The 27,179-nt window shown below is 38.4% G+C and overlaps 1 protein-coding gene across 2 annotated transcripts in view; it reads right to left on the bottom strand.

The window, feature by feature from the left end:
• Positions 1 to 745: 745 nt before the first annotated feature.
• Positions 746 to 27,179, bottom strand: part of PDK1 (pyruvate dehydrogenase kinase 1) — a 41,406-nt gene continuing 14,972 nt past the window's right edge. Inside the window, exons 9-12 of one of the 2 annotated variants that reach the window (XR_003122113.1) lie at positions 11,968 to 12,078; positions 7,421 to 7,534; positions 3,852 to 4,047; positions 746 to 2,277 (exon numbers count right to left, since the gene is read on the bottom strand). Coding sequence is in view for 1 of the 2 variants with exons in the window: in XM_025404209.1 (XP_025259994.1) it covers positions 3,907 to 4,047; positions 7,421 to 7,534; positions 11,968 to 12,078 (366 nt within the window). In the remaining variant the exon portion in view is untranslated. Of the gene's footprint in view, positions 4,048 to 7,420; positions 7,535 to 11,967; positions 12,079 to 27,179 lie in introns of both variants that reach the window. The other variant, XM_025404209.1, reaches the window with a different exon arrangement.

Genomic DNA, 27,179 nt, shown 5'->3' with positions numbered 1-27,179 from the left:
ATTCCCAATATAAACAAGAGCTTTTCCAAGTCAACCAAAAAGAGTAGAGTTTTGCACCAAAAACTGACAATCTTGTCTTTTGCTATTAAAAACCTACGGTTAGCAATTGCTAAAGAACTGTGGAGACTTTAGAAAGAGGGGGGTGGTACATATGTTCAATTCTTTTTTCCAAACATGTCAATAGAACAGAAGGCGCAGTACTTTATGAATGCCAGAACTAAGCAAACTAGTGATTTGCTTTTTTTAACATGGAAAAAATCCTTCACACAGTATTAATTATATTATTTTTCAAGTGCATTGGGTTTGACTGTAAGAAAATTAATTATTGGGGCCAAAAATTAATCAGACATGATTAAAAGTTCCTCCAGCAAAAGTCATGTTTGCAAACTACCTAACTCAACCATGATTACCCATATGTAGATACTTCACACTTACATCACAATTAAAGACATAAACTGAAATTGGTTGGCTGTTTTTTGGCTTCCTCTGATTAGTCATTCACAGGGCAACAGTGTGACCTTAAAACTAACAGTTTCCCCAGCTCTTTACCTCTGAAGTTCTGTTATGGAACTTCTTGGCTTCAACAATGAAGGGAAATTGTGGTGCCTATATCCCATCAGTTAGAAATAGGATAGGAATTTATAGGAGTTTAGTTCTGCCATTCAGCTGGTACAAGCAGAGGGTAATAATGCTGGTTAAATTAAGACTTTTTTTTTTTTTTTTACAGTTATACTGTGGAAAGTTATTCAAATTTCAAATTTATTTACAGTGTTTGAAAAGCACACAACAAAGATCTTCATTTATGCAACAAGTCAATCATCTGTGGTATGTATGGAAAATAAAAATCTAGGGTAAGTCAAACATACAAACTCTACCTCTTGCTTTCTCTATTAGAATATACACATTGGAAATCTAAGTTCCAAACAGTTCCTCTCTACTGAATAGTGAAATTTAGTGCAAGCCCCCTAACTATCAATTTTTGGATGCTTACAAAATGTTGAGCCTTGATGGTGGAAGAGGACTCTATTTAAAAGAGATGATCATATTTTTAAAAGGCTAAATTGACTCAGTTTATTTTCAAAATAAGGGTTGATCCACGTTTTCAGTTTATTGTCGTACAGAAAACATTTTATAAAATAATAAGGTAGACTTCCACTTCAACATATTCACGTAAAAACATCACAGTGCAAGAAAGTGATCACAATTAAGCATGAAGACATCAAAGGCCCGCCAGTATTTTAACTACAGAGCAGAATATTCTTGCTGTCCCTTCCTAGAAAATGTTGGCACATTCATTAACTGCTCAGGTTACAAAAATCACTTCGTGTCCACTTCTTGTCCTTCAATATATTTTCATAACTACACTGTGTTACATTAATGCTGGTGGACAAAATAGCTCCTGTAAAATCTAAAAACCTTTCAGGTAGCACAAGGATTTAAAACCAACTAGGAGAAAGCTCTCCCAGAATATTTTTTTGTATGTAATTTTCTGTATGTAATTTTCTGTCCATTACCACAATAACAGAGTAAAAAGATGTTTTACCTTAAAAAATAAGCTAAAGGAAAAAATTTCATTTTTCCTTTAAAACATTTCTTAGCTTTTAAATAGAAAAAGTTTTAATTTTCTTGAGGGAGTAGAATATTTCATAAGTAAAAACATCAAATGTTGTACAAATGTTTCATTTAGGAAACAAATACTTAGATTCAAAGGATTCTAAAACATTTCATCATTATAAGAAAACTGTAATTTAAAGCTAAAAAATTGTAATACATCAAACTAATATAAATTACTCATTAACATGTTCCATTGTTTTTCACAAAATCCATAATTAAGGAATAGTGGGTTAGGTGAGACATTTTCCCCAACATTTGGTCAGATTAGCTAAGAAGCTCTGGGCAAAGGATGCCTACTCTGAATCAGGATCTTGGCCTCTTAAATGAGGGCACTGGACTAACTGCCTATTCACTAACTGCCTCTAATCCACACATTTATCACAATTGTTCATCTTACATAATCCTTCCAAGGATGAAGTGTTTCAACTCAATGGATTTTCCAGACAAAGCTCTCCCGTTTAAGTGGCAAAACTCTTCTTTAAACTTTAAAATTTTTACTTTAAAATGTTATGTCCACTGTATTTTCCTGCCACCTTAAAAGATGTTGAGGGGTAACTAACAACAAGTCTCTAAATGACACAGTCTCCTGGACTTGCCAGCTGATGACAGGATCTGCAGATACACCTCAGGGTCTGCTCCGACTCTGAGCAACTCTGGGCCACACTGAGTGAGAAAGACAATGATACCACCTACACTGCATCGCTTTGTTTCAAAGACCAATAGAGTTATAATATATCAAAGTGTTTGTGAAGTACAAATTACCATACGAATGCAAAGGACTGCTCTAATAAACCTAAGCAAACTTCTCCCTGATAACAAAATTTGGATAATTTTAGAAAATATATGTTGTTTGTCAAGACTTGTGCAATAGGCCACGTGTGGTGGTTCACGCCTATAATCCCAGCACTTTCAGACTCAGGCAGGAGGATTTCTTGAGCTCAGGAGTTCAACACTAGCCTGGGAACATACCGAGATCTCATCTCTACAAGAAATAAAAAAAATTAGCTGGGTGTGGTAATGCACAACTGTAGTTCCAGCTATATAGGAGGCTGAGGTAGAAGGATTACTTGAGCCCAGAAGATTGAGGCTGCAGTGAGCCTTGATCATGCCACTGCACTCCATCCTGGGCAAAAGAGCGAGACCCTGTCTCAAAAAAAAAAAAAAGAAAAAGAAAAAGAAAAAAGAAAAAGAGAAAGAAAAAAGACTTGAGCAATGATGGCTCTGATGCTTTGGTTACCTGGCATTTTGTTCTTCTGCTTCTAATTGCACCAGGTGTGGGATTCAGTTTCTGTCTTCTCGAGTCTATAAATCTGGCTTTAAATAGGTGGAAACCAAAACCTACAGATGTTACTTTAGTAAATGCTGTGTCATCACTACTTACTTTGAAAGAGTGGTTCCCAACCTAGGGTAGGCATCAGACTCACCTAGGAAGCATTTTTAAAAGTGAGATTTCTAGGCTCTAGTCCTAGGGATTCTGATTCAGAATATCTGGAGTAGGACGCAGAAAAACTCCATTTTTTTCCAAAAGCTTTCTAGGTAATCTCAACAAGCAATCAGTTCAGTTTTGGAGATATATTACTTTGCCCTCAATTTCTTCTCTATTTTAGTAGCTGCTAGTATGTTTGTTTTCAGTATAAAAATTTCTCCTTGCATTAATCACAAGTACACTTAGAACAGACGGCCCATGATTTTGGCATAGATCCACAGAGAGATAGTCATTACACTTCTTTACAATAAAATTTTAAAATGATGAATTAACCTCATAGCTAAGACAATGCACATAGATGCCGAATGGTGGCTGGTTCTGTGATTACAGGGCAACTGTTTTCTGCTTTACTTGTAGTCAGTCACTGATAAACATGAAGACCATATTACTACCGAATAAAGATGGCAGAACTCCTCCAAATAACAGGAAGATGGCTAACCAGCTAATCACTATTATTTAGAAAATGTTTCTAGCAAACAAAGTATTTTTTTTAAAAAAAACTAGTTTCCTATAGAAACCCAAAGATTTCCACACTTCTGAAGTCTACCACAAAGCAAAAAGTTGACCAAAACTACAGTTGTTTAAAAATATGTTCAATTACTGTGAAATATAAGTGTAAAATAGGTGTGATTTCATCCTTTAGGAGGTTTAATGGGCACAAATGGAATTCAGTTTCCATTTTTTCTACTCAAATAGTTTTGTGAAAACGACAAATGAAGTATTTGGTATAATATAGTTCTGAACACCATACCTTCCAAATTTAATACAAAAGCCACATTTGGATTTTCCGGATGTCCCAAGTGTGTCTAGGCACTGCGGAATGTCGTCATGTCTTTGGGTTCTCTGCTGGGGACGCACCAGTCATCAGCCTCGTGGTTGGTGTTGTAATGCTTCCAGGCAGCTTTGTTATACACTGGGAGTCTTTCTATTGAGTCTGTTGACAAAGCCTGAAAAAAAAAACAAAACCTAAGACCTATTAAGTCTGGCATTTTTTAGAATTCATTATTTGAGAAAATAGAGAATGGTAAAAAGGTTCTGACAAATTAGATAACATTCTATTAGTATCTTATTAATCCTTATACCACCTAACTATACTTTTAAATGGTTATGTATATTTGAAACATCTTATTTATTAAATCTATGGCACTGACTGATGTGCAGGTTGACTGAGTTTGTTGCTTACAGTAGTTCCCAGCCATCCTGGAAGCTGCTGTATTGAAATTTTACACAAAACATGACCCAGATCAGAGTTGGCAAACTGAAGAAGTTGGTTAAATGTAAAAACATACAAATCAATATATGTATCTTAATATATGTATATAAAATTAATGAACTCTATTTTAATTATTTACTAGAAGAAATAGTTTTTTTTTTTTTTTTTTCAGTATAGTCACTGTGCTTTAAAAAAACTCATCACAAGCCAGGCACAGTGGCTTATGCCTATAATCCCAGTGCTTTGGGAAGCTTACACAGGAAGATTGCTTGAGCCCAGGAGTTGGAGACCAGCCTGGGCAACATAGCAAGATCCTGTCTCTACACAAAATAAAAATATCAGCTAGACATGGTGGCACATGAGTGTAGTCCTAACTACTTGGGAGACTGAGAGAGGAGGATCACTTGAAGCCCAGGGGTTCAAGGCTGTAGTGAACTGTGACTGTACCACTGCACTCTGGCCTGGCAACACAGCAAGACATTGTCTCTATAAATACATAAAAATTTAAAAACTCATTATAACATTATTAATAAATATAAATCTATGTCTAAGGCATCTTGGCTTTTTTGTGAACATTTCTTGGCCGTGGGTTTGAACCTGCGTCTTCTAAAGCCTCCAATTTCAGTCACTGTGCACAAGATTGCTGCATCATGCATTATTTCATGTTTTCAATATATTATTACCATTAATTCTCCATTGTATTTCCTGAAAGTCACTGGAACCCGAGATAAACTACATTTCTGGTTATCTTCTTCAAGTTAGGATTTTTCAGTAGTATTTCCACCCCAGGCCAAAGGCATTTCCTAAGATGCAGAACATCCTGAACCAGAAAATCTCATTCTGATAAGGCTAAAGTATTTTTTTTTTTTTTTTTTTTTGAGACGGAGTCTCGCTCTGCCGCCCAGGCTGGAGTGCAGTGGCCAGATCTCAGCTCACTGCAAGCTCCGCCCCCCAGGTCCACGCCATTCTCCTGCCTCAGCCTCCCGAGTAGCTGGGATTACAGGCGCCCGCCATCTCGCCCGGCTAGTTTTTTGTATTTTTTAGTAGAGACGGGGTTTCACCGTGTTCGCCAGGATGGTCTTGATCTCCTGACCTCGTGATCCACCCGTCTCGGCCTCCCAAAGTGCTGGGATTACAGGCTTGAGCCACCGCGCCCGGCCTTTTTTTTTTTTTTGAGACGGAGTCTCGCTCTGTTGCCCAGGCTGGAGTGCAGTGGCGCAATCCCCACTCACTGCAAGCTCCGCCTCCCGGGTTCACGCCATTCTCCTGCCTCAGCCTTCCGTGTAGCTGGGACTACAGGCACCCGCCACCGCGCCCGGCTAATTTTTTGTATTTTTAGTAGAGATGGGATTTCACAGTGTGAGCCAGGATGGTCTCAATCTCCTGACCTCGTGATCCGCCCGCTTCGGCCTCCCAAAGTGCTGGGATTACAGGCGTGAGCCACCGCGCCCGGCACTAAAGTCTTTGATGTTGACAATTTTAATGATTCTCTAAGACTTCTTGTCTTCTATTTTCTCTAAGGTAGAACTAAAAACCTTTCACCTCCATATTCTCTCTAAATATTCCAGAATTTCTTGATCTATAGGCTAGATCAAGCTTGTCCAATCCATGGCCCACAGGCAGCCCAAGAAGGCTTTGAATGAAGCTCAACACATTTGTAAACTTTCTTAAAACATTATGAGATTTTTTTTTTTGCAATTTTTTTTTTAAGTTCATCAGCTATCGTTAGTGTATTCTATGTGTGGCCCAAAACAGTTGTTCTTCCAGTATGGCCCAGGGAAGCCATAAGACTGGACACTCCTGGGCTAGATCAAAATCTTATATTTCGTCATAAAAATACTGCATTGGGCCAGGCACAGTGTCCACGCCTGTAATCCCAGCACTTTGGGAGGCCAAGGCAAGTGATCACCTGAGGTCAGGAGTTCAAGATCAGCCTGGCCAACATGGTGAAACCCCATCTTTACTAAAAATACAAACATTAGGCACCTGTAGTCCCAGCTACTTGGGAGGCTGAGGCAGAACAGCTTGAACCCGGGAGGCGGAGGTTGCAGTAAGCCAGGATCATGCCACTGCACTCCAGCTTAGGTGACAGAGCAAGACTCCGTCCAGAAAAAAAAAAAAAAATTGCATTGATGTTGCCCTTTTTCCTCACAATTGACATGGTTAAAAAAACAAACAAAAAATACCATCTGGAAAGAATTTAGTCTTTTCAGATTTTTCCAATATAAATTCTTCAACATTTTCTATAAAACAGATGCCATCTAGTGGCCAGAACAAGAAACTAGAGTCACTAAATCAGGCATGAACAGTCACCAGTTAGCCGAAGAAGGGGAACGATGGAACCTAGTGTTTTTCCAACCATGTAAAAATGTATGGATCCCTCCTTAATGCATTGAACACTCCAGGCAAGCAAACTAAGTGCTTCTGTGTCCATCGGGTAAGCTATATGCTTACCAAGAGTCACTTGTGCTTGTTCCCAAATCTGTTTGTACAGTTCTGTCATTATAATTACAAAATCTATTATATTAGCAAAGAACAAAAAAGGGAATGTTTCTTTGAAAACTAAGATGAATGTTTTGGAAAGACTCCTGAAGGAAAGTCACATAAAACTTGCTGTCAAATCAGTCAGGAGGTATCTGTAAAGGACAGCATAAAAGTCCAAAAAGAGTATGCACTTGTTTGTTTAAAGAAACTAAAATGATGCACTGTCAGTACAGCTTTTGCAAAAAAGACAATGTGACACTCCTATCTGCAGACCCATATACAAAGAAAAGGCCTTGGGAGTACATCAAAAGTTTGGTATATCAATGTTCATTCATGTGTTTTATGTTAAAATTAAACTTGTATGATATATAACTTATGATTCTCTACTTGAACCCAATTTTTTTCCTATTAATAGCCAGAGTCCTGATCACTCCAGTATACAAATCTCTTTCCCCACAGTTGAGGGGGTCATCTATCAAAATTGGTGAGAACCCAGGCAAAAAACCATAATCTTTTTTCTATGTTAACAGCATGTGGTAGAGTTAAATTTCATTACAGTTAAGTATGGGCATCTATTCTTATCATCAAAAGAAATACTAAATCAAGAAGACTACAGCTATTACCTTAATGTAGATAACTGCATCTGTCCCGTAACCCTCTAGGGAATACAACTTCAGGTCTCCTTGGAAGTATTGTGCGTAAAGACGTGATATGGGCAATCCATAACCAAAACCAGCCTGTTTGATGAGAAAAACAAAATTCTATTCAGAGAGCCACACACTGAAATACTTTTCTAATTAAGATAGATGCCACTGAGGCTTTCAGAGCCTACATCTGAGAGATGCATTATATTTAATATAATTAATATTTAAGCATTAATGATTAAGCTGAGGTTTACTCGAGTACTGTATCAGCTAACTTCCCTCTGGTCATTTAAAACTCTTTATTCTTTCTATAAAATGACTTGTGGTTGGTCTGGAAAAAGCATATTGCTTTTCCTTGCTGCCTGCTTGATCGTATTGTGTTCGGAATTGGTTCCTTCCGGTGGGTTCTTGGTCTGCGGACTTCTCCAGGAGAGGGGAGAAGAGCAGCATAAGTGGCTGGCAGAGGCAGGGAAAGACCAGCAGAAAAGAAAGAGAGAAAGAGACAGAAAGTCAGAGAGAGAGAGAAAGGAAGAGAGAGACAAACAAGGAGTCAGAGAGAAAGAAAGAAAAAGACAAAGTCAAAGAGACAGGAGGAGACAGAGACAAAGAGGAAGTCAGAGAGAAAGACACAGAAAGTCAAAGAGAGAGTCAGAAAGAGACAAAGAAGTCAAAGAGAAAGAGAGATAGTAGCAAAGAAAAAACAGTATACCCTATTCCTTTACAAGCCAGGGTAAATTTAAAACCTATAATTGATAATTGAAGGTCTTCTCTGTAACCCTATAATACTCCAATACCACCTTGTTGTCCATGTAAACAAGGGCATAGCCTGAAAGCACTGAGGCCACTGACAACCCATAGCTTTCCTATCAAAAATCCTTAACCCGGCGGGTTTCCTAACAGGGGATCTAAATCTGAAGGTCCGACCACACAAAGGAGGAACTCCCTTCAGGACAGGACGATAGATGTTTCCTCCCAGGCGATTAAGGGAAAAAGACACAATGGGTATTCAGTAAGTGATAAGGAAACTCTTGTAAAAGCAGAGTTAGGAAAATTGCCTAATATTCGGTCTGCTCAAATGTGAGCGCTTAAGGTAGTTACAGAATCAGGAAGGAGCCATCTATACCAATTTTAAGTTAATATGGACTGAACGAGATCTTATTAATAGGAAAGAATAATTGAAATCCCAAACTTACAAGGTTTCAATAAAAGTAAAGTTTGCTAAAAGCTAACAGTGTAACATATATTATCCTAACTTCTAATCTCATGGAAATCAGACCCTATCAGTGCTCCTCAAAGCTCAAGTCCCTCAGCGCAGGGCCATACAACTAATACCCATTTTACAGGGTTAGAAATGGCCACTGCTACAGGAACCGGAATATCCAGTTTATCTACTTCATTATCCTACTACCACAAACACTCAAAGGATTTCTCAGACAGTTTGCAAGAAATAACAAAATCTATCCTTACTCTACAATCCCAAATACTCTCTTTAGCAGCAGTGACTCTCCAAAACCGCCAAGGCCTAGACCTCCTCACTGCTGAGAATGGAGGACTCCGCACCTTCTTAGGGGAAGAGTGTTGTTTTTACACTAACCCGTCAGGCATAGACCGAGATGTCACCCGGTGTTTACAGGAAAAGTATTCTGAAATCAGACAACGCCTTTCAAACTCTTATATCAACCTCTGGCATTGGGCAACATGGTTTCTCCCCTTTCTAGGTCCTGTGACAGCCATCTTGCTATTACTCACCTTCAGGCCCTGTATTTTTAACTTCCTTGTCAAATTTGTTTCCTCTAGAATCAAGGCCATCAAGCTACAGATGGTCTTACAAATGGAGCCCCAAATGAGCTCAACTAACAACTTCTACTGAGGACCCCTGGACTGACCCACTGGCCCTTTCACTGACCTAAAGAGCTCCCCGCTGGAGGCCACTACACTGCAGGGCCCCTTCTTCATCCCTGTCCAGCAGGAAGTAGCTACAGCAGTCATTGCCCAATTCCCAACAGCAGTTAGAGTGTCCTGTTTAGAGGGGGGATTGAGAGGTGAAGCTGGCTGGGCTTCTGGGTCCACTGATGGAATTACCCCATGTGCTATCACCATCCGAAAGTAGGCTGCCGTGTTCCTACTACAATCCCTGTCAGGGTTGGAGGGCAGACCTGAAAGACGGGGTGAAAGTAAACCCTTCCAGCATGGGCGGTGGCAAAAAGTGGCTGGCTTGTTAAAGATTCGGAAAGATCAAAACTGAGTGAAGGATGAGAAGGAGGTCTGGAAGAGAGATGTGTGGATGTTCCTCTCTGGACTTGCAGTGTAAAGCTAGCCTATCCATGCAAAGACCCACCAGAAGGTATCCACAGGGAAGAAGCCTTTAGTAACCAGGTGGACAAGAAAGCCACTCCTGTGGGCATCTGCTGGCCTTTTGCCAGCTACCCTACTGCCTGCTGACTGGGACCATCTACAAAGTGAGGTCAGCAGAAAGGAGGCTCTGCAAGAAATTAGTAACAGTCTTAGCCTTGTTAAGGGCATGCAGATGTATGGGGGAGCCTGTTCAGGTCAAGTCTCTTGTTTTCTTAAAAATTCACATACATTTTATATCCTAAAATAACAAACACTTACATGGCATTTACTATGAGCCAGGCACTATAAAGAGCATTTTTACATATATCAACTCACTGAATTCTCACAATAACTCCATTTTTCTAACTGGGGAAACTTTGGCCTTCAGAGGTCAATAATTTTCCCAAGGCTGCACATCTAAGATGCAGCAGTATCAGAAATGGAATCAAAGAGTTTAGATCCAGAGTCTGGACTAGCTCACTATGCCACTCTCTAAAAAAATTCTACAATATTCGTTTACTACAAAAACAGCAGCTCCTGTCTCTCCCTCTACTTTTTAGCATAAAACTAGACTTATGAAAAGATGCTCATGTTTATCATCTGACATTGTCTGTCTGCCCCTTGATATATGGATGCCAACTCCTGGAAGCCATGTATCTCAACTGGAAAAGGACATTACTAGAGCAAGCATTTCAACTATAGTACAGCTGTAGCCATAGAATTTGTGGTATGCATCCGGTAAAACTGAGAGGTGAAGTCGGCTGGGCTTCTGGATTGGGTGGGGACTTGGGGAACTTTTCTGTTTAGCTAAGGATTGTAAACGCACCAATCAGCACTCTGTGTCTAGCTAAAGGTTTGTAAACGCACCAATCAGCACTCTGTCAAAATGAACCAATCAGCTCTCTGTAAAACAGACCAATCAGCTCTCTGTAAAATGGACCAATTAGCTCTCTGTAAAATGGACCAACCAGCAGGATGTGGGTGGGGCCAAATAAGGGAATAAAAGCAGGCCACCCAAGCCAGCAACAGCAACCCACTGGGGTCCCCTTCCACGCTGTGGGAGCTTTGTTCTTTGCTCTTCACAATAAATCTTCCTGCTGCTCACTCTCCGGGTCCGCACTACCTTTATGAGCTGTAACACTCACTGCACAGGTCTGCAGCTTCACTCCTGAAGCCAGCGAGACCACGAACCCACCAGGAGAACAAACAACTCCCGACGTACTGCCTTTATGAGCTTTAACACTCACCACGAAGGTCTGCAGTTTCACTGCTAAAGCCAGTGAGACCACGAACGCACCGGGAGGAAGAAACTCCGGACACATCTGAACATCTGAAGAAACAACCTCTGGACACACCATCTTTAAGAACTGTAACACTCACCACGAGGGTCTGCGGCTTCACTCTTAAAGTCAGTGAGACCAAGAACCCACCAATTCCGGACACAAAACTATCAGAATAAAGTCCTAGTAACTTCCTAGGAAGGGGTCTAAAATAGATCTATCTTGTACTATATCCCATCATGTTACAGCATAATTCTACTGGAAATGTCAGAGAAGTTTCCAAGCCAAGAAGAATAGAGCTCTTCTAGAATTAGACAAAATTTTGGCAACATACTTTCTGTGGGGGAGTTAGAACATAAAGATAAGGATGGAATCAATTCAAAAGTTGATCCTATTAAACCTGAAAATAGGTGGAACTAAGATTAATAAAAACACCATCAAAGAAATTATAATTTAAGCCCTCAGGTTGGTGATTGAACAGATCAGAATTTTAGTCTTATTTTTCAGTCTAGGATATGAGATCATTCTAATGACAAATACTTGAGAAAAAAGTAAACACTAAAAAGTAATTCAGTGTTGACCAAATACTGCTAAAACCAGTAATTTATTCCCCACATTAGAAATAATGTGGTTAACCACATTCTGAAAAAGGGTTTTACACAGGAAAACTACTGCTATGTCATGATCAAACGTTGTAACAAGAACTCCAGATCTCTGTCTGGTGCCCATTTCAGTTGAAAAAAAAAAAAGTGTTCTGAAGGTTGTTTAAATGTAGGGGAAAGTGTGCATTTCTAAGAGCTTCTTTCTTCCTTGTGGAGTACCCTACATGATGGCTTAACTTACTTATTTGGCAGCTAGAGCATGTGGAAGGCAATTGACAGAAACACACTTCACTATTTCTTGATAACATACCAGGGGCACCGCGCGGGAAGTCTCAACACGAGGTCTTGGTGCAGTTGAATACATGTAGTTGAAGAGTCTGTCAATTTTCCTCAGAGGAACACCACCTCCTCGGTCACTCATCTAAGATAAGAAAAGGATCATGCTCTATGCTCAAGTCCTCAAAACAGCAAAATATCAACACATACTCATAGCATCACAGTTTAACTGCTGGTGGGAGAGTGCTGCGTTTTTTGTTTTGTTTTTTTTTTGTTGTTTTTTTTTTTTTGAGATGGAGCCTCGCTCTGTCACCCAGGCTGGAGTGCGGTGGCACGAGCTCAGCTCACTGCAACCTCTGCCTCCCAGGTTCGTGCCATTCTCCTGCCTCAGCCTCCAGAGTAGCTGGAACTACAGTCGCCTGCCACCATGCCCAGCTAATTTTTTTGTTTTTGTTTTTTTTAGTTGAGACAGGGTTTCACCATGTTAGCCAGGATGGACTTATTTCCTGACCTCATGATCCACCCGCCTCGGCCTCTCAAAGTGCTGGGATCACAGGCATGAACCACCACACCTGGCTTGAGCGCTGCTTTTGACAATGAATACAACACAATCCAAGTTGCCAATATAAGCATTTCCCTCGCTGCTGAACCCAACCCAACTCCTCTAATATGTGAAACTCTAATACATAAACTCCATCATAATACTGCTGTGGCTTTGTATATTGCCGGGAGTCTCATTAACAGTGCATTATAGCACAGAACTGGACACAAGTTAACCCTATCTTGTATGTAACTATAATTTGTTATTCCTTTCTGGCTGGCAGCGTGGTGACTAGAATCAAACATGCACACCTGTAATCCAGCACTTTGGGAGGCAGAGGCAGGTGAATCACTTGAAGTCAGGAGTTCAAGACCAGTTTGGCCGACAGAGCGAAATCCCATCTCTACTAAAAATATAACAATTAGCCAGGTGGCACATGCCTATAGTCCCAGCTACTTGGGAGGCTGAGGCAGAAGAATTGCTTGAACCCAGGAGATGGAGGTCACAGTGAGCCAAGATCACACCACTGTACTCTAGCCTGGGCTACAGAGCAAGACTCCTTCTCAAAATAAATAAATAAAATAAAAATAATAAAAATGCAGGTATTAGGCTGGACGTGGTGATTCATGCTTGTAATCTCAGCACTTTGGGGGACTAAGACAAGAGAATCACTTGAAGCCAGGAGTTTGAGATCAGCCTGCACAACAGAGTTAAGACCCCATCGCTACAAAAAATTTTCTAAAATTAGCTGGGCATGGTGGCATACAATTGTGATCTCAGCTACTTGGGAGGCTGAGGAAGGAGGATCACTTGAGCCCAGGAGGTGGAGGCTATAGTGAGCTATGATTGCACCACTGCACTCCAGCCTGGGTGACAGAGTGAGCCACTGTCTCTAAATTTAAAAAAAAAGAAAAAGAAGAAGAAATGCATATATTGGCTGGGTGTGGTGGCTCCCACATATAATCCCAACACTTTGGGAGGCCATAACAGGGGGATCACTTGGGCCCAGCAGTTCCAGACAAGCCTGTGCAATATAGTGAGACTCCATCTCTACAAAAAAACAAAACAAAACAAAAACAAAAACAAAAAAACTTTTAAATTAGCCAGATGTGGTAGTGCATGCCTGTAATCCCAACTACTTGGGAGGCTGAGGCAGGAGGATCACTTGAGCCCAGGACTTCGAGGCTGTAGTGAGCTATGATCTCATCACTGTACTCCAACCTGGGTGACAGAATAAAACCCTGCCTCTATTTAAAAAAAAAAAAAAAATGCATGTACCTTTCACACAACGTCACTTCCAGAAATTTATCCTAAATAAGCAGAAAAGCATGCAAAGCATGTATGAGAACATCCATCATAGCTCTATGCAGAATACCTAAAACTAAACAACCTAAATAGGGGATTAGTTAAGTAAAAGAAAGTACATTCTAAAATAGGATATTGTTAACCATTAATTAGATATTATACAGAACTCTACATACTGGCTTAAGAGATCTTGTTAAGCAGGAAAAAAAAAAACCCAGTTACAAAGAAGCATTTATAATACTTTGTAAAAATTCTACTATAAAAAGGTCTGAAATGATATATAATTTTATTGTCTGTAGAATGAGTAATTTTCTCTTCTTGTTTGGGGTTTTCAGATTCTGAATTTTCTTCACAATTACTTTAACAGGAAAAAAACAGTATAATTTTCATTTTCAGGGAGAAAAAAACAGAACCGCTACTTTGTGTTTGCATCTACAAGCAATTTTACAGCCTAGAACCCCAAAACACTTTCTGATGTGTTTGTAAGGCATGTAGGTCTTTACATTTTTATATCATTTTTCAACTCAAACAGTATGGCAAATCAAATTTAGTAATTTATTTACGTATAATTTTTGTTTTCCTTCAAAGTTAACATGGACTTATTTTCCTAGCTAGTATCCAGCTTATATTCTCATCTACTATAACCATTTTCCTTTGTCACAGAATCTGAATTGATTTTACTGCCTATAACAATACAGTTGTCATACACAAATCTGCTTTTAATTTATGTGTATATAAAATAGTACTGAATAATATGTATTAAAAGTCAATAGGCTGAATGGCTTATAGTTAAGTTCTTATATATTTAAAAATTTTTTACAGCATGTATATATTACCTTTATAATGGTAATTATGGAGATATTTTGATTTTTATAACTAAAAAATCTGCCTTGAAATCCCATTTAAAAATCTGCCTCTAATACATCTAAAATTAAGTAATTACACTATCAAAGTATACAAGGCCTTTATTAGGAATTTGTGGCTGGGTGTGGTGGCTTACGCCTATAAATCCAGCACTTTGGGAGACCAAGGCGGGCGAATCACTTGAGGTCAGGAGTTCAAGACCAGCCTGGCCAACATGGCAAAACCCTGTCTCGACTGAAAATACAAAATTATCCAGGCATCATGGTGCACGCCTGTAATCTCAGCTACTTGGGAGGCTGAGGCACAAGAATCTCTTGAATCCAGGAGGAGGCTGCAGTGAGCCAAGGCTGTGCCACTGTACTCTAGCCTGGGTGACATGGCGAGACTCTGCTCAGTTTTAAAAAAAAAAAAAAAAAAAAAAAAAACTTTTATGTAGCATGATGCTTGAAATTGCTCTTGGCCCTGTAAAGCAATTTATTTTAGTAAGATGAATAAAGAGCTCTGGGTATTTTGAGAAATTCAACAATTTGTTAATTATTCATCCTTTAATGATATGCTCTGCTTCACATTTGCTAGTAACATGAATAAGAAGTATGCATATTCTATAAATACATGAAGGGAGTAAAGAACATATTAGAATAGATATTGAGATAAAAAGGTAGACTTGAGTAAATTATTTTCCGGTTTTCCTTAACCTTTTGGCCAGGGAGACTGTAACAACCACCTGGCAAGTACAAAATAAGGAGCCATTTCCAGCCTCAGGCTGCATGGGAAAATAACAGGGGCTAAGCAGACAGGACAGAGAGGATGTGAGAAGCATCATCTTGCTAGAGGTAAAGGGGCAAACTAAGCCACAGGAATAGAGTTAGAAACTACAGTCAAAGCAGTACTTTGCTTTGCAGTCAACAATACAATAAACCGGAGCCAGTGGATTTTAAAGTAGGCGAAAGAGTTTCCAAAAGAGCAGCAATAGATTGGAGGATCCAAGTTCTTCAGGAAAAGGAAGGGAGGGAATAATGGTAGAGACAGACATTAAGTCTGTATATATTCAAGGCAAGAAGAATGGAACCTTTGATGACAAATGTATTGAAAGAGAGATGTGAAAACTAACACGAAACCCTATTAAGATAATGAGATAAGTATTGTCAACAGGAAGGCCAAGGAAGAGAAGTTCGCCAATTATTTTTAAAGTTTTCTCTTCAGTGCACAAAATCACCACGTCAATGTCATCTAACCAAGAGCTGCCATCCCTAACTTCCTGTTCCTAGTAACACTAGGCTCGCTAGGTTAATTCATGTGAATTCCAGGCCTAGACGAAATGAACCACTACTGACTAGATGACAGCTCTAAAGCCAGGACATTCAACCAACCGTGTATTCACCCAGAGTTCCTAAAGTTTCTCAGCCAACAGCGCTTTCACTGTTAAGTTTGTAAAATCATCAACAGTAAATGAACCAAGACATTTCAATTTTAATTTAAATGACATGTAGGCCGGGCACTGTGGCTCACACCTGTAATCCCAGCACTTTGGGAGGCTGAGGCAGGCAGATCACTTGAGTTCAGGAGTTCAAGACCAGCCTGGCCAACATGGTGAAACTCCGTCTCTACTAAAAATACAAAAATTAGTCAGGTGTGGTGGCGCACGCCTGTAAATCCCTGATACTCAGAAGGCTGAGACAGGAGAATTGCTTGAACCCGGGAAAGAGAGGTCGCAGTGAGCCGAGATTCTGCCACTGCACTCCAGCCTGGGTGACAGAGTAAGACTCCATCTATAAAAAAAAAAGACATGTGGCTGTAACACATAGGTTATTTATAGATTATATATTAAACACAGAATTGAAAGAGCAGCTAGGGCTGAAAGACAGAAACGACAACTTTTGTATAGGTTTTTAGCAGAAGGATAAAAGGTAAAAAAAGTCAATTAATTTGAATAAGCTAAAAAAAAATGGGAAAGAAAAAAAACCAAGCCTTGATTCTGAAAGTCTAGGGTAAGTAATGGGGATAAAAGCTCGAATGAAGAAAAAGCAAGAATTTAACATGTAAAGAGAGACTGCAAGAGGAGATGCCTTCATGTGACCTTGGATGTGAGGGGAGAAACAACAGGTGAAGGCAGAGCCTAATACAGACAGCACTTCTAGAACAGTCTTTTTGAGACCTTTACAAGCCTTTCTATTTTATTTTAAACAGCTTTATTCAAACATAATTAACATAGCAGGCTTCTAGAACAGTCTTTTTGAGACCGTTACAGGCGTATTTTATTTTAAACAGTTTTATTCAGATATAATTTACATAACAGACTGGACGCAGTGGCTGATGCCTGTAATCCCAGCACTTTGGGAGGCGGAGGCAGACAGATCACTTGAGGTCAGCAGCTCGAGACCAGCCTGGCCAACATGGCAAAACCTCATCGCTACTAAAAATACAATAATTAGTCGGGTGTGGTGGCAGGCGCCTGTAGTCCCAGCCACTAGGGAGGCTGAGGCAGGAGAATAGCTTGAACCTGGGAGGCTTGCAGCGAGCTGAGATCATGCCACTGCACTCCAGCCTGGGCAACAGAGGGAGACTCCATCTCAAAAAAGATAAAAATAATTTACATACCATCTAATGTATTCACTTAAAGTATATAATTGAATGATTTTTAACATAGTCATAGATATGTGCAACCATTACCACAGTCAATTTTAGAATATATTCATCACCTCCAAAAGAAACCCTGGCTCCTTTAGTGGCCACATCCCTAGGCAACCACTAATCTACTTTCTGTCCCTATATATTTGCCAATTCTGGATATTTCATGTAAATAAAATCATATAATATGTGGCCTTTTGTGATTGGCTTCTTTTACTTAGCATAATGTCTTCAATGTTATAACAACCAGTTTGTAGCATATATGAGTATTTCAGTGCTTTGTGGCCAAATAATATTCCACTGTATGGGCACACCACATTTTGTTTATCCATTCATTAGCTGATAGATATTTGGGTTGCTTATACCTGTACACTATTGTGAATAGTGCCACTATAAGTATTTGTGTATAAGTTTTTGCCTAAATATTCTCAATCCTTTGAGGTATAGTCATAGGAGTGGGATTGCCGGGTCATTATGAATTTTTCTTTCCATCATAAAGACAGATTACCTAAGAGAAGCCCATCCACCAGCACAGAAGTAATCTCTTCTGAGAGTCTAAGAACTCAGTAAACCTTGATCCATGCAATGATAGATATTAGCAATAGAAATCAGCTGCAGACCAAAATGCTAAATAAAGCACTACTAATAGAAACAGAAAAAGGTATAAGAAAGAACATGCTGCAGCACAACTTAAGCCCCAAACCAGAAGACCAGTGGGTCTTTTCTTTTCTTTCTTTCTTTCTTTTTTTTTTTTTTGAGACTGAGTCTCGCTCTGTCACCCAGGCTGGAGTGCAGTGGCCAGATCTCAGGTCACTGCAAGCTCCGCCTCCCGGGTTCACACCATTCTCCTGCCTCAGCCTCCGGAGTAGCTGGGACTACAGGGCCGCCACCTCGCCTGGCTAGTTTTTTATATTTTTAGTAGAGACAGGGTTTCCCCGGGTTAGCCAGGATGGTCTCGATCTCCTGACCTCGTGATCCACCCATCTCGGCCTCCCAAAGTGCTGGGATTACAGGCTTGAGCCACCGTGCCCGGCCAGTGGGTCTTTTCTTGACTATATAAACCTTAATGGGCAAGTAGCTGACACATAAATAACCAAAAAATAGACACATTAGCATCTGAGCTTAAAAAAAACAAAAGTGATACATTCATATTGTTTTTACAGCAAACAGATGGCATTGCCATTCATTATTTGTGCCTAGCCCTTTAAAATGAACAACCAGGAGAGAAACAGACAAAAAGAAACTCAGGAAATGGACAATGCAGGGTGCAGAGGCAAATTAGTTTAAAAAAAAAAAAAATATATATATATATATATATATATATATATATAAAATATCCTCAGAGCAATAAAATAAAACTAGAGCAGAATTCTAAAAAGGATTAATTTTAAAAATAAGAGTTCTTGGAAATTTGTAAGATAACAGAAATAAGAATTCAATAGAAGGGCTGGGAATTTGAAGTCAAGGAAATCTCACAGAATAGAATAAAAAGTTGAAGCAATGAAAAACAGGGGAAAAAACGATTAAAAACAGGTAATGATGTCATGAAGCCCAACATCCTCCTAATATGACTATCAGAAAGAGACTAAACACACAGTGAAAAGGAAAATATCAAGAAAATAATGGGAAGTTCAAAGACCATAGCCCAATAAATAAGAAAAGGCCCACACCAAGTCACATCAATGAAATTTCAGAACACAGCTTTAAAAAAAAAAAAAAAAAAAAAAAAAAAAAGATGTTATAAAGTCCGGTTAAACAAAAGTAGACACCTAAAACTGGTCACATAAAAAGGAAGAGGAATTGTAATAAACGTTGTCTTCTCAAAAAGAACAGCAGGAGTGACATCAGCAAAAATAGGAGAGAAAGAACCTGCAAAAGTGTCTCCTCTATCAAAGCATCAAAAAAAAATGAGGGGGGGGGGTGGTGGCACAAAAATCATGAAGAATCAACTTTGACAGAATTCTGGAAATTAACTAAAGGCATGCAGCAATCTGGGGAACATTTATTAAAGTAAAACAACTGAATCCCTATAAGAACAGTAAGCATTTTAACTTGTTCCTATCCTGCTCCCCCTCCCTCCAATAAATATGCAATCAGAGTGAAACCAGCAGCCTGGTAGCCGCTGGGAATACTATTTATTTGACCTGACTCTGAGCTCCCCAGTACAAAAGTCTTTCACCCCACCCCCATCCCTGGAAACATCTGTCAAAAACAATTAGCAGTAACTGATTAATTTGAGGGCTGTAGGAGGCACTGGACAACAGCTAGGGCAAAGAATAAGGCTAAACAAAAAGCTTGACAGGAAGGTCTAGGGAATGAGATAGCCATAGGAGCTTTGAAAAACTCAGCTATCTCCTGGGAATCTGAAAGGCCATACTCATGCCCAGGGTCATGCTCAGGAAAGACATGAGAAGACCCTAAGCTCTCACCTCTAACTGCTCTATGCAAGCAGGACCTAAAGGTTAAGGCACAGTTGTCAACTGCCTGGTTGACAGTTGAAGATATTCTCCTAAACACTTCTCCTATACACACAGAGTCCCCCGGCAAAGACTGGGAAACTTACTGATTCCACATATTTGAGGAAATCTCAGTCCAGTCATTAGCTGACCACTAAGCTAAATGAGCAGAGACTTCAGAGACCACACACAACAAATAACTCAAACTTAACAGAATTAACTCCAAAAAAAAAAAAAATTACAAAACAATCACAAAAACAACCTTGGGGAGAGGGCAGTACCTGATCTCCAGAGCTGTCAAAATATATTATTTTAAATGTCTAGTTTTCTACAAAAATAACAAGATATGAAAAGAAACAAAAAAGTATTGCCCATACATAGGCAAGGAAAAATCAAGTCAATAAACTATACCTGAGTCAGTAAAGTCAGACTCTGTAAACAAACACTAAAGAACTAAAGTATGAGGATGTCTCAAAATAGAAAATTTTAAAGGATACAACAATAAAAGATATGGCAATAAAAATGATACGCATCAAGATTTGGCAAAGGTGAAAAAACATGATAGACATTATATAAGATAACTAAGTTGAAATTCTGGAGTTGAGAAGTACAATAAATGAAATGAAAATTTCACTAGAGGGGTTCAACAGTGTATTTGAGCATGTGAAAGAAAAGAATCAGTGATAGTGAAGACAGGTCAATTGAAATTATCCAGTCTGAGAAACAGAAAGAGAAATGACTCATCACATATTTGCAATATTCAATAAGATTGTAACAGCTGATTTCTCATCTAAAATCATGGAGGCTGGAAGGCAGTGAGGTAACATATTCCCAAGTGCTGAAAGAAAAAGACTATCAACAAGAATTCTACAACCAGCAAAACTATCCTTCAAAAATGAAGGAGAAATTAAGACATTTCCTGATAAGCAAAAACTGAGAGAGATCATCACTGGTAGACATACGCTATCAAGAAATACCAAAGGGAATCCTTCAGGCTGAAACAAAAGGATACTAGACAATACATTGAATCCATGTGAAGAAATAAACGGTACCAGGAAAAGTAATTACAAAAGTAAGCATTAAGGATAATATGAGTATATTTTTTGTTTGTAACTCTTTTTGTGTCCTATCTGATTTAAAAGACAATTGCATAGAATAATTATACATCTCTGTAGACAGGCCCACAATGTACAAAAACGTACATTATATGACAATAACAGCACAAAGGATGGGTGGGGAGGGGCAAAGGCCTATTTAGGAGAAAAGTCATTGTGTATTATTTAAAGTAAATTGGTATTAATCTGAACTAGATATTAAATTAAGGTGTTTATTGTAATCCCCAGGATAATCACTTAAAAAACTCAAAGAAATACAGTAACAAAAACAAGAACGAAATTAAAACAATGTAATACAAAGTATCATTTTAACAAAAGACAGTAATAAGGAAGAATAAAAAATGATATGACATATATTGAAGACAAAACGGCAAACATAAACCAAAATTACTGTTAATTACATTAATAGTAATTACATTAAATGTAATTGATCTGACATTCCAATTAAAAGGTGGACATTGGCAGAATGGTTTTAAATTCTAACTATATGCTAAAAAGAGACACATTTTAGACTGAAAGGCACAAAGAGGTTTAAATTAAAAGTCTGGAAAGATACACTATGAAAACAAAAACAAAAAGAGAGTTGGGATGGTTACACTAACTTCAAACAAAATATACTTTAAAGCAAAAATTGTTACAAGAGACAAAATAGAAGATTTTTTAATGATATAAGGTTAATAAACAAAAGATATAATTAAAAACATGTATGTACTCAACAGAGCTCCAAAATACATGAAGCAAAATTGATAGAACTGAAGGGAGAAATAGACAATTCAACAATAATTGGAGACTTCAATACTCCACTTTCAACAATGGATCTAACAATTACAAGATTAACAAGGAAAGACAAGCTTGTACAACACTACAAACCAACCAAACCTAATAGCTATCTGTAGAACATTCAACAGCAGCAGAATGAACACTTCTCAAGTACACATGGAACATTCTCCAGGATAGACCCTATGTTAGGCCATAAAATGAATCTTAATAGATGTATACTTGAAATCATACAAAGTATGTTTCCAATCACAACAGAATGAAATTTAAATGATTAAGAGAAAACATGGGAAATTCACAAGGATGTGGCAATTAAAACCACCCACTCCTATTAACCAATGGAAAAAATCCAAATGGAAACTAGAGAATACTTTGAGATGAATGGAAATGAAAACAAAACATTAAAAACTTGTAAGATACAGACAAAGCAGTGCTTAGAGTAAAATTTACAGTTGTAAAATGTCTCAAATGAATAACCAAAACTTCCACCTTTAGAAACTAGAAAAACAGGAGCAAAATAACACCAAAGCAAGCAGAAGGAAGGAAATTATAATGAAGCCTAGAGTGCAACTAATGAAATACAGAATAGAAAAATGGAGAAAACCAATGACATTAAAAATTGGTTCTTTAGAAAGATTAACAAAATTGATAAATATTTAGCTATATTGACCAAGAAAAAAAAAAAGAAGACTCAAATTTATAAAACCAGGAGTGAAAGTGGGGACATCACTATCAATCTTACAAAAATAAAAAGGATTATTAGGGAATACTACGAACAATTGTGTGTAATAATTAGATAACCTAAATGAAACGGACAAATTACAATAAAAATACAAACTATTGACACAGCTCAGGAAGAAATGGACAATTTGAATAGATAGCAAATATATTATTTATATTTATTTATTTTATTATTATTATTTGACACAGAGTCTTGATCTGTCGTCCAGGCTAGAGTGCAATGGCACAATCTCAGCTCACCGCAACCTCTGCCGCCTGGGTTCAAGTGATTCTCCTGCCTCAGCCTCCCAAGTAGCTGGGATTACAGGCACATACCACTGTGCCTGGCTGATTTTTGTATTTTTAGTAGAGATGGAGTTTTGCCATGTTGGCCACTCTAGTCTCAAACTCCTGAGCTCAGGTGATCCACCTGCCTTGGCTTCCCAAAGTGCTAGGATTACAAGCATAAGCCACTGTGCCTGGCCTATTATTTATGTTTATAAATATCTATCCATAAATCTGAATAACTAACAAATAGAGATTTAACTAGTAATCAAAAATCTTCCCACAAAGACAACCTCAGGCCCAGAAGTCTTCACTGTTGTGTTCTACCAAACACTGACAGAATACCAATCCTTCAAAAACTCTTCCAAAATACAGAAAGAGAGGGAAATTCCCTACTCATTCTATAAGGCCAGTGTCATCCCGATACTAAAACTAAAACATCTCAAGAAACTACAGACCAATAAACATACCTTATGAACATCAATGTAAAAATCCTCAACAAAACAACATAAACCATAAAAAAATTGAGACTTATCCCAAGAATGCAAGGTTGGTTTGATGTAGAAAAAGCAATGTAATACACTACTTAATAGAACAAAGAACAAACCACACAATCATTTCAATCTCCACAGAAAAAGCACTTGACAAAATTGAATATCCTTTCATGATAAAAACACTCAAACTAAGAATAGAGGCAAACTTTCTCAATCTGATAAAGGGTATCTATGAAAAAAATCAGAGCTAACATCATACTTAATGGTGAAAGACAAGAAGTTATCCCCCTTAGGATCAGAAAAAAGACAAGGATGTTTCCTGTCAGCACTTCTATTCAACACTGCACTAGCCACACTTACATCTTTTTGCAGAGACACGATCATTTATATAGAAAATTCTAAGTAATCCACAAAAATTTATTCATGCTAATGAAGATATTTAGCAAGGATGCAGGATACAAGATCAGTACCAAAAAAATCAGTTATATTCCTATCCACTAGTAAAAAGCACTCCAAAAAATGGAATTAAGAGAACAATTCCATTATAATAGCATTAAAAATAATAAAATACTTAGGAATAAATTTAAAAGTCCAAGACTTGTACACTAAAAACCACAAAACATTATTGAAAGAAAGCAAAGAAGACCTATAAAGATGCCCTGTGTCATAAGTGTAAAGATGTCTTGTGTTCATGAATTAGAAGAGTTAATATTGTTAACTCTAAGATGGCAACACTTCCCAAATGATGCCCATCAAAATTCTAGTTGGCATTGTTTTTTGCAGAAATTGACAAGCTGATCCTAAAACCCATAGAAATGCGAGAACCCATAATAGCCAAAATAATCCTGAAAAAAAAGTTGTAGGACTCACACTTGCAAATTTCAAAACTTAAAGCTACAATAACTGAGGCAGGCGTTAAGTACTTGCATAATGAGAGATATATACATCAATGGAATAGAACTGAGAATCCAGAAATAAACCCCATACATTCACGAGCAATTGATTTTTGGCAAGGGTGACAGGGCAATTGAATGCGGAAAGAATAGGTTTTTCACAAATGGTACTGGGACAACTGGATATCCACATGCAAAAGAATGAAGATGAACCTTTACCTCAAACCATGTACAAAAATTAACTCAAAATGGATCAAAGACCTTAAATGTAAAAGCTAAAACTATAAAACTCTCAGAAACATAGGCATAAATTTTCAAGACTTTGGAGTAGGCAATGGCTTCTTAGACATAAGGCTGAAATCACATGCAATGTGAAAAAAAAATTGAAAAATTTCAAAACTAAAAACTTTGGCTGGGTGTGGTGCCTCAAACCTGTAATCCCAGCACTTTGGGAGGCCAAGGTGGGAGGACTGCTTAAACTCAGGAGTTCGAGACCAGCCTGCGCAACACAGCAAGACCCCATTTCTATTTCAAAAAGCAAAAAACAAAACAACACAACTTTGTACTTCAAAGGACACTATCAAGAAAGTGAAAAGAACACATAGAATGGGAGAATATACTTGCAAATCATACATCTCATCAGGGACTAGTAACCCCTATACATATATATACACACACACACATACACACACACACAGAATCCTTATATATATACATATACATAAGAGAGAGAACCCTTACAACTCAACAATAAAAGACAAACAGCCAATTTTAAAACTGAAAAAAGGATCTTAATCTGCATTTCTTCAAAGATACACAAAAGGCCAATCAGCAAATGAAAAGATGCTCAACATCAGTCATTAGACAAATGCAAATAAAAACCACAATGAGCTACCACTTCACACTCACAATAATGTCTATAATAAAAAAAGACAGACTACAATTGTTGACAAGGACAAGGAAAAACAGGAACTTTTACATATTGTTGATGAGAATGCACAATGGTGCAGGTCCTTTGGAAAACAGTTTGGCAGTTTCTCAAAGTTAAACAGAGTTTCCTATAATTCAGCAATTCAATCCCTAGGTATATACATAAGATAACTGAAACACATGTTCACACAATAATTTGTACACAAATGTTCATAGCTGTATTATTTATAATAACCAAAAAATAAAAAGGAACCAAATGTCTATCAACTGATGAATGTATAACCCAAAGGTGTTATATCCATATAACAGAGTATCATTCAGTCATAAAAAGGAACGAAGTACAAATGCATACTATAACATTATAGTAAGTGAAAGAAGTCAGTAACAAAAGATCACATACTGCATGATTAAGTTTATATAAAACGCCCAGAAAGAGAAATACACAAACAGAAAATAGATTAGTGGTTGCTAAGGGCTAGAAGAGAGAAAAATGGGAAGTGACTTCATGGGTACTGGTATTTTCCTTTTTTTGAGATGGAGTCTTGCTCTGTCGCCCAGGCTGGAGTGCAGTGGTGTGATCTCGGCTCACTGCAACCTCTGCCTCCTGGGTTCAAGTGATTCTCATGTCTCAGCCTCCTGAATAGCTGGGATTACAGGCGCCTGCCACCATGCCCAGCTAATTTTGTATTTTTTTGTAGAGATGGGGTTTCACCATGTTGGCCAGGCTGCTCTTAAACGCCTGACCTCAGGCAATCTGCCCACCTTGGCCTCCCAAAGTGCCGGGATTACAGGCATGAGCTGCTGTGCCTGACGGAGTACTGCGTTTTTTCTTAGGACTGATGAAAATGTTCTAGAATGAGACAGCGGCAATATTTGAATAACCTTATGAATTTCACTGAATTGTACCTTTTAAAAAAAGGAACAACGGATGCCTTCAAACTTTTGCAAGATGATTATTCTCAACTTTGAATTTCATATACAAACTTAAATATTAGGATGATAGTATAGGGAAAGTGGCCCTTGGGCTAGGGGAGGGGAGCAGGTGCTCTATTAAAGAGAGCTAACTCCTCAACTACTATAACAGAAAGGTAATATTTACTGTTTAAAATGTAAACATTAGGCCAGGCGCAGTAGCTCACGCCTGTAATCCCAGCACTTTGGGAGGGTGAGGCAGGTGGACAACTCAAGGTCAGGAGTTCGAGACCAGCCCGGCCAATATGGTAAAACCCCGTCTCTACTAAAATACAAAAAATTAGCTAGGCGTGGTGGCGGGTGCCTGTTGTCCCAGCTACTTGGGAGGCTGAGGCAGGAGAATTGCTTGAACCCGGGAGGCAGAGGTTGCAGTGGGCCAAGATCACACTACTGCATTCCACCCTGGGTGACAGAGCGAGACTCCATCTCGAAAAAAGAAAGACTAGGAATCTCTGAGTAACTCGGAGTAATGAGGCCCACAAAGGGCCAGGAACTGACACATTTGATTTTTTATAGTCTCTGCATTTATTACTTTAATATAAATTTTTAGTGATTATTAAAAGAGAAAAACACTATCATACTCTTAAGAAACTAGGGCCAGGCACAGTGGCTCACACCTGTAATACTAGTGCTTTGGTAGGCCAAGGTGGGAGGATCACTTGAGACCAGCGGTTTTGAGATCAGCCTGGGCAACAGTAAGACCTAGTCTCTACCCCCTAAAATTATTTTAATTAGCCAGGCTTGCATGCCTGCAGCCTGCAGTCCCAGTTACTCTGGAAGCTATGGGAGGAGGATCGCTTGAGCCCAGGAGTTCGAGGTCACCGTGAGCAATGATCATACCACTGCACTCCAGCCTGGGTGACAGAAAACAATTTTTAATAAAATTTAAAAGAAGAAACTGAGCCACCTGAACAACGTAATAGAAAAGGTCTAGTCCTGGGGACAGAAGACTGGATATCATGTCCCATGGTATTTATGCCCTGTGTGATCCTGAGCTAATCACCATGTCTTAGTCTCCTCACCTGTAAAAGTGAGGATAAAATTACCTGCATTATGAGAATCAAATGAAACAAACTAGATTAAAAAGCATTGTTTTAAAATTTTTAAATTATATATTAAATACTATCTCCATAATACTGCAACTATCCAAATATTTTAGATCTTATCAAAGAGATATTCATGATAAATTGTCTGTCTCCAAGATTTATTTTAACTTGAATCACCTGGATGGGGAACCAGACTAGAAAAGATTCAAGGAGTAACTAT

Source organism: Theropithecus gelada, chromosome 12, assembly GCF_003255815.1.
Source record: "Theropithecus gelada isolate Dixy chromosome 12, Tgel_1.0, whole genome shotgun sequence".
Lineage (NCBI taxonomy): Eukaryota > Metazoa > Chordata > Mammalia > Primates > Cercopithecidae > Theropithecus > Theropithecus gelada.
Note: the sequence above shows the minus strand (reverse complement) of the source record. Positions and strands in the feature narration are given on the sequence as shown.